The 8,433-nt window shown below is 43.9% G+C and overlaps 1 protein-coding gene across 6 annotated transcripts in view; it reads left to right on the top strand.

Moving 5' to 3' along the window:
* The first annotated feature begins 2,167 nt into the window (after positions 1 to 2,167).
* pcdh19 (protocadherin 19) overlaps positions 2,168 to 8,433 on the top strand; it is a 53,974-nt gene continuing 47,708 nt past the window's right edge. For 2 of the 6 annotated variants that reach the window (XM_079352018.1, XM_079352017.1), the window contains exons 1-2: positions 2,168 to 5,409; positions 7,989 to 8,121. In XM_079352018.1, the coding sequence (XP_079208144.1) occupies positions 3,263 to 5,409; positions 7,989 to 8,121 (2,280 nt within the window). In that variant the 5' untranslated portion in view covers positions 2,168 to 3,262. Of the gene's footprint in view, positions 5,410 to 7,988; positions 8,335 to 8,433 lie in introns of all 6 variants that reach the window. The other 4 variants (XM_079352015.1, XM_079352013.1, XM_079352016.1 and 1 more) reach the window with 4 other exon arrangements.

Raw genomic sequence — 8,433 nt, 5'->3', positions numbered from 1 at the left:
CTTAAAGATTCTTCCGGCGCTTTCCCTTATGTGACGGCAACATGTCTTTAAAAATGTTCTGGAGGAGCAAACAAGTTGCTTTGTTGATACTTTGTTTTTGTCAACATGTCAGTGCATTATAAAAGAAGAAGGAAATGTTTTTTTGTTGTTGTTTTTTTTTTACTGAGAGAATGTCTCATCTGAGGAATTAAATAGGGATTCCTTTAGAAGATAGTTTGGCCTTCATTTATTTATTTCACAACAGTAAAAGTTTCGGTAAAAGCATGATGGGGACTGACTACATTTTTAAGGGAAATTATCTATTTTTCTCTTTTGTAACTTGCTATACAGAGGATCGCTCTGAGCATATATTTTGCATGATATACAAAGGTTATAAACGTCATTTAGGCTAATATTGATTCTCAGAGCTTTTAATATAGACAAACTTTAGCACATTTATTTATGGTATAGTTTGTAACAAACACTTAATTAACATGACCATATTTCATAACAATGACCTTATTCTCCCCTCAACAGACAGTTTAATCACTCTTTATTGATTAGCAATGATTGGATATAACTCAGAACTCGTTCACCTATGGGGGCAACATTTTAAATAGTGAATCTGTGGACTTCTTGTCCAATAGCCTATAAAAAGTGTGTTTCATTGTTTATCTTGCGGTAATGTTTATTTTGCATCGGGGTGAAGCAGTCACGGGTAAAAAGAAGAAGAAGAAGAAGAAGAAGAAAAGACAAACTGAAACCACAGAATGAAGCGGACGCTAGGTGTCACCCTTGTGACTTTAAAATCGGCCTGCCCTCCAAAGGAAGTGATGGCAACTTAGCGCGTGCTGTATAGACAGGCTTGCTGCATGGGAGGGTGTGTGTGTGTGTGTGTGTGTGTGTGTGTGTGTGTGTGTGTGTGTGTAAGTGACCGGCTGTGACCGAGTGACACTTCCCACTGAATGAAAAGAGCGAGTTGTCAGGGAGGAGGGTGATGATAAGTGTCAATATGTGAAACAATGAATTTTCACTCCTTTACCTCCAGTGTTTTAGTACTTAAGTTTGATTGACACGTGACCTGCGTGCATTGTTTACACTTTCTTGAGCCTCGGCACGATGGCAACATGAGTTATTGAGATGTAGGAGAGGCCGACTGAATTGAAAAAAAAAGTGTTATTTCCTTTTTCTTCTGATGATGGACGACAGACCGGAGGCCAAAGTGCACCCTCTTCAGCATTAACCTGCAGAGAGAGAAGGACGTTGCAGCTTAAAAAAACACAATACATTCCAATAAAGTGAAGGGAATTTATTATTTTTCTCGGAATGACATCACTTGCTTTAAAACAACTAATTATTATTCTCACTCCCCTGTTGTCTGACGCCCACTGATGACGTGTCCTTTCCCCTACATCATTGCAGATAGAAATATAGTTTGGTTATTATGATATTAGTATGATATAACGTGATTTCTTCCCAGCATTCTGATACATGAAAACCTACAATGTAACGTGTGTTATTGGGGAATTGCTTCACCATGGTGCCTGCGTGGATGCTGCTGCTACACTGCTGCTGAGGTGCAGTTCAGATGTAGTGCACACACATGTTGGGGTATAAATGATGTAACATAACGCGAACAGTTGCAACTATATCAACAGGCCCTCCTGCATTTGACACTGGAAAATACTGTTAGGTGGTTCAGGGACGCTTCTTTTTATTTTGCGCAGAGGTCAGTAAACTTTAAAGGATTAAAGAGATCCACACCAACGCCAGGATCGCCTGTTGAAAAGACCTGAGTGGAAAAAAGCGCTACAAAAAAGAAAAGATGTGGGGATATATGTCCTTAGGATCTCCTCTATGCATCTGCAGAAGGAAATTAGTAATTTGCTCATTTTTTGTCTGCAGCACCCATTTAACTCTCTCACAGACCTCCATAAGTCCCCAGAAAATAGATAGATAGATAGCTACTTTATATATCCCACACTGGGAAATTGTGGAGACCTTTTGTACACATAGGGATTGGTATGTACTATATAATTGCCCGTTGAGTAGTCCATCTGTAGCAGAACAGGTAGTTGGCGGTGTATTCTCGCCTGTACTTTGCCCCTCCCACCAGCAGCTCCAGCCCTCCTGTGTAACCCCTGATTGGCTGAGGGGATTGCGGGTCCTGAGACTGAGCGCTCGGCTCGGAGCTGCGCGTCTGCCAGTGTGCACCCGTGAAGCGAGAGGAGCGCTTGTTGGAGTCAACTATAGTCAGCCTACTGGCAACGAGTGGTGATTCCTTTTTTTCTGCCTCCACCAGGCTGGATATAGTCGTCTGTGCTCCTAGTTTGCTGCAGCCCAAAAGGCATTTTAAAGGCGACAAACACTAGGCTCTCCCATCTTTTTCTGCCACTGGCTTTTGGCTATAATTTCATCGGATTGTGTGTGATGCATGGACTAATTATCGGGATACATGCTGCCTTATCCAAGTGAGATACGAGGAAATTAATTAGTAAGTAAAAGCTTGAAGACTTTCGGAAGGAATGAAAGACTAAATCGGCTGGAAATAACGAAAAAGGTAATCGGGACTTCAGTGATGTGATGAGAGATTCCTGCAATTGCACCCTTGTTCTTTAAGCAAAGATATCAGGACTTAAGCTGTTGAATCATTTTGTGACTGCAGATTCTTGTAGCCCTTTTTTTTAATCTGATGTGCAATTTGAAAGCACCATAGCTTCCGGACGAAGAGGATTTGTTTTAAATCACTGTTTGTACGAAATCGCAGAGTGAGATGTTTGTGAAGAATGCGACTTAATTTTTTGCAGCTGGGAGAAGACTGATACTCCGACTTTTGAGCCTGATCAAGATTTTTTTGTGGACTTTTCTGGCTCACAGGAATTCTCATTTTTGTCTATGCAGTCCGAGCGTTCATCCTCCGTTTTGCGCACTTTAATATGAACACTTTATCATGTTTTTGCCGCTTGATAAGAGCTGCGCTGATTTACACGGCTAAATCACTGTTGTGAGAAGATTCAGCATGTTTTCACAGATCTGTTTCGTCCGCTGCAGCAGACCGGAGGATGTGCAGCGCCTGAGAAGAGTCAAATAGGCTAGGCACAAAAAATTATAGCTTCCACACGATGATTTAATTTGCATAAACAAGAGCGATTCGTCACCCAAAACACTTACTCTTCGGACACTTTAATGACATGATTCATTTGGAACCTTTTTCTTGTTTTCTCTGACGTGCATCCTTGTGCGTAAAAATAAAGGTCCTAATTGCAAAAACTCAACAGGTTTAATGCAAAACAAGGAGATGGAATTAATACAACTAATTGCTGTGTTCATCTTGTTTTGGGTCGGGGCTGAGGCTGTCATCAACCTGAAATATGGAATAAACGAGGAGATGAAGCCCGGCTCCGTGATTGGAAATGTGACAAAGGACGCGCTAAAGCAGGGATTTCAGATTGCACCGCAGCCCCCGTACTTAAGGGTTATTTCCAATTCAGAGCCGCGATGGGTGGAACTGAGTCCAGCCGGAATCCTTACAACCCAAATGAAAATAGATCGGGATGTAGTTTGCAGACAGAACCCCAAGTGCATTATATCCCTAGAAGTGATGTCAAACTCCATGGAGATCTGTGTCATCAAAGTTGAAATTGAGGATTTGAACGATAACGCACCCAGATTTCCAACGAGCCACATTGATATAGAGATTTCTGAGAACGCCTCCCCTGGTACCAGGTTTCCCCTAGAGGGGGCAAGCGATCCGGACTCGGGGATCTTTGGAGTGCAGTCATATTCCATCACCCCAAATGAGCTTTTCGGACTGGAGATAAAGACCAGAGGGGATGGGTCCAAAATAGCTGAGCTCGTTGTGCAAAAATCTTTAGACAGAGAGACCCAGTCCCACTATTCATATGAAATCAGCGCAGAAGATGGAGGAGACCCTCCTAAGATAGGCGCGGTCCAGTTAAATATCAAGGTGATAGATTCTAATGACAACAACCCTGTTTTTGACGAGACAGTGTATACAGTAAACGTTGTGGAGAATTCCCCCATCAATACATTAGTTATAGATCTGAATGCAACGGATCCTGACGAGGGGACTAATGGAGAGGTGGTGTACTCTTTCCACAGTTACGTCACTGAGAAAACAAGGGAAGCGTTCAAAATTGACCCCAGAACAGGGATCATCACCGTAAACGGGGTTTTGGATTATGAAACTACACAAATATACGAGATCGACGTGCAGGCCAAAGATTTAGGTCCTAACTCGATTCCAGCACACTGCAAAGTCACAGTGAACGTGATGGACACGAATGATAACCCACCTGTCATCAGTTTACTCTCCCTGAACACGGAGATGGTGGAAGTTAGCGAGAACGCGCAGCGCGGGTATGTCATCGCGCTGGTGAGGGTGTCAGATAAGGATTCTGGGGCAAACGGAAAAGTGCAGTGCAGGCTGCAGGGCAACGTGCCGTTCAGACTGCAAGAATATGAGAGCTTCTCCACTATTCTTGTTGATGGTAGGCTGGACAGGGAGCAAAAGGACACGTACAACCTGACCATTCAAGCGGAGGACAGTGGCATCCCTCCTTTACGCGCCACCAAATCCCTGGTAGTAAAAGTCACAGACGAAAATGACAACCCTCCCCACTTCCTCAAACCGCACTATCAAGAGATGGTGATGGAGAACAACCTCCCTGGCTCGTGTCTGCTGGCTGTGTCAGCAGAAGACCCAGATTTGGGCATGAATGGCACCGTTTCCTACTCCATCGTCCCCGGTGAGATTAAACACATGGATGTAAACACATATGTCAGCATAAACCCATCAGGCCGCATTTACTCAATGAGATCATTCGATCATGAATACACCAGGACTTTTGATTTTAAAGTTTTGGCCAGAGACAATGGTAACCCGTCGTTATCCAGCAACGCCACTGTACGTATTGTTGTTCTGGATGTGAATGACAACACACCTGTGATGACAAACCCGCCCCTGGTTAATGGCACAGCGGAGGTCTCCATCCCCAGAAATGTTGGGGTGGGTTATATGGTGACCCAGGTAAAAGCAGACGACTATGACGAGGGGGAGAACGGGAGGCTAACGTACACAATCTCAGAGGGCGACAGAACTTTCTTCGAGATTGACCAGGTGAACGGAGAGGTGCGCTCCACCCGGATGTTTGGAGAAAACGCCAAATCCACCTATGAGATCACGGTGGTGGCGCGAGATCACGGCAAGCCCTCGCTGTCCGCCTCGGCCTACATAGTGGTATACCTCTCCCCGGACCTGAATGCTCAGGAGCCTATCGGACCTGTCAACCTGTCACTCATCTTCATCATTGCGCTGGGCTCTATAGCTGCCATCCTGTTCGTCACCATGATCTTCGTGGCGGTCAAATGCAAGAGGGATAACAAGGAGATCCGGACGTACAACTGCAGGTACTGACTAAATCTGTCTGTGTCTGTGTCTGTGTGTTTATGTGTGTGTGTGTGTGTGTGTGTGTGTGTGTGTGTGTGTGTGTGTGTGTGTGTGTGTGTGTGTGTGTGTGTGTGTGTGTGTGTGTGCGTGCGCCATCGTGGCTGAAATGCAAATTGTCAGTGCATCGCTTTTGTCATGCAGCATGTCGCGGCCCAAATGTGAGGAACGCAGATTTTTTTTTCAAACACATACACACACAAACACCCCCATACACACACACACACACACACACACACACACACACACACACACACACACAACCACACGCGCACAGCTGAAAGTGAGGCAGTCTGTTTTAAATCAGACACATTCCGCTGAGGAGGCCCGCTGTTCCGCGTTAAGGACAACGTGATTGATTGATTTAATCCACCCATTGTAACCAATTGACTCGTAAATATGACCGTTCAACTGTCATGTTCAATTTGCGGCCGTGTTGCTGGACAATTAACGTCCTACTGGCTCAATAGCAGTCCCAGACATTTATTATTTAACATACACTGTGGCTGGTCGACTGTTATCAGCCCTAATCTGGCGTGATCATGGGCAGCCCTCTCTGTGTGTCATGTACTTTTGCTTTCATATGCACCAAGAAGTAAACAAAACAATTAAAGATAAAAAAATATATATCTTTTTTTTAAGATGATACAAAGTAAGCCATTCAAAGAAGTCATATTTATTTATTCTTGGAAAGAAGAAGGTGATTATTGTCTGGACCTTGCATATTGAACACTTAGTTTTGTTCATCAATCAGATCATCAGCTCGGGCTTTGATTTCCCTGTGCCACATCACCACTATGAATTTACATATAGATTGGATTTGAGAATTTAACCTGCAGCTATAATCATATTTTCCTCCAAACATAATTGTGTTAATTTGAAGGAAACTCAGGCCGTATCTCAAGCATGTAGCCCCGGATAAATATTCTAAACATCCCCAAATATTGCTCAGATTTTTTTCTAACCTAAATATCGTTAATTTTGGTATTTTTTCTTGATGGATAATTCCTTCATTAATTGTGAAAAATGTCCTTCACCAGTGCTTTTTGACATTCTGTGTGTGATGCAAGCCTTCTATTTAAAGGCAAATCTCTTAAAGCAAATGTTCATCGTAAACAGGAAGAACCTACACCATAAGAACACTGAGCAACTAGTCCAAAAGATTATCAGAGTGTCGACATTCTGATGACAACAAATTCTTCATGCACAAATCTTATTTTGACTATGTCTTAGGCTGTTGTTCAGAGAAGAAACAAAGATCGATAACAACAAAATCCCAAATTCAAAGCCGCTCTCATTCCTTTCCTCTGCTTGTGTGAGCCTTTCTCTCTGCTGGGGGCTTTAATCAGCTCTGATGTGCTCTGCTCCTCAGTCGCCACCTCGAATTTGAGGAGCAGTTATCTCCAATTTATTGCTTGTCCTCTGTCAGTCGGTCTGACTCTGAAGATTTCCCCTCCAAGCTTTCAATTTGGGCACTGAGTGGAGACACTACATGTTAAAATGATAAATGAAAAAGAGATGGAGTATTTTCTTGCAGCTTCCCATTTTCTTTCCTCTAAATCAGGAGGTGTGGGGAGGAAGCTGTTTCCAAGATGCAATCTAAAAGAAAAATGAAAAAGACAAAGTACACTGGGGCTTCTCAACAGTGTGATTTGAAAAGTGACTGAGGATTAGAGCTGCCTTTTAGTGAGGAACAGAGGCCAGTGGGGGCTGGTGCAGCAGAGATGTTCAAGACAATACAAGGAGCAGAAACAGACACATTCCAGATATTGCAATTTCAGGGATAATGATGGCTCTGTTTCAGGCTTTAGTGGGAAATAAATGATTTACCCCATGCCTGAAGGTTAAAAAAGAGCCTCATCCAAAATTTGAAGCAATGCAGATGGTAAAAAAACATCCACATTTATATGGAATATGTCAAGTGAAGTTTGTAGTCATCACTATGGAGTACAGAGCATCTGTTCTATGGTGGAAATCTGCAAGGCTGTGCGTAGAATGAATATTTCCCCAAGTTTCCTTTGATAAAACATGGCTGGTTTGCTCATTTGCTCTTATTAAAGTCAAAATACTCCGCTCAAGTTTTCAGCAGCCATGGAGAACAGCTAAATGAATCTGAATCTGCAGTTCTGCTGCACTTCCATCTCACTACTGGGAAGCATGATAATGAAAGGAAAACTGGAATTAGTGTGGGCTGTGTGCTTTGAATAAGATTGCATATACCGGTAGTGCTGCTCAGAACCCATGTGTCCTTTTTTGCTTTTTTTGCTTCTGTGGTTTTGGCATGTTTGCATTTTGTTTGCCTGTTTGTGACATGTCGATTGTTGAGAATGCAAATGCAAGAAAAACAAGGGATGAGGGCTCCATTGCTGACCAGGAGTTGAGAGTCACTTAAGTGTGCTGTTCCATCCCCGGACAAGTGCAATGAGCCTTCACCTGGCACCCATGGTTCAACAGTGGGCCTAGATGGCATGGCGGATGAGCTTTTTGACTGTGTGGACAGAGGAGGGGGAAGGTAGAACACTGCTTTATTGAGTCTGTTCAGTTTCTTCTACTTGCGCAGGGTGGCGGAGTACTCATACGGCAACCAGAAGAAATCCAGCAAGAAGAAGAAGCTGAGCAAGAATGACATCCGCCTGGTGCCACGAGACGTCGAGGAGACGGACAAGATGAATGTGGTGAGTTGCTCGTCTCTCACCTCCTCGCTCAACTACTTCGACTACCACCAGCAGAGCCTGCCACTGGGCTGCAGGCGCTCCGAGAGCACCTTCCTCAACGTGGAGAACCAGAACTCGCGCAATGCCGCTCCCAACCATGGCTATCAACACCCGTTCACTGGGCAGGGCCACCAGCAGCCAGACCTCATCATCAACGGCATGCCGCTGCCAGAGGTGAGATATAATTCGCCGTGCTCTGTCCTTAATATTTGACTGGGCTGATCTTGTTGACTCAACTAGGGGAAACTTGCTTTGAAAATTGATTCCACTCAC

The sequence above is a fragment of the Symphodus melops genome, assembly GCF_947650265.1.
Source record: "Symphodus melops genome assembly, chromosome: 9".
NCBI classification, from domain to species: domain Eukaryota; kingdom Metazoa; phylum Chordata; class Actinopteri; order Labriformes; family Labridae; genus Symphodus; species Symphodus melops.
The sequence above is the reverse complement of the archived record's forward strand: the minus strand, read 5'-3'. Positions and strand labels throughout refer to the sequence as shown.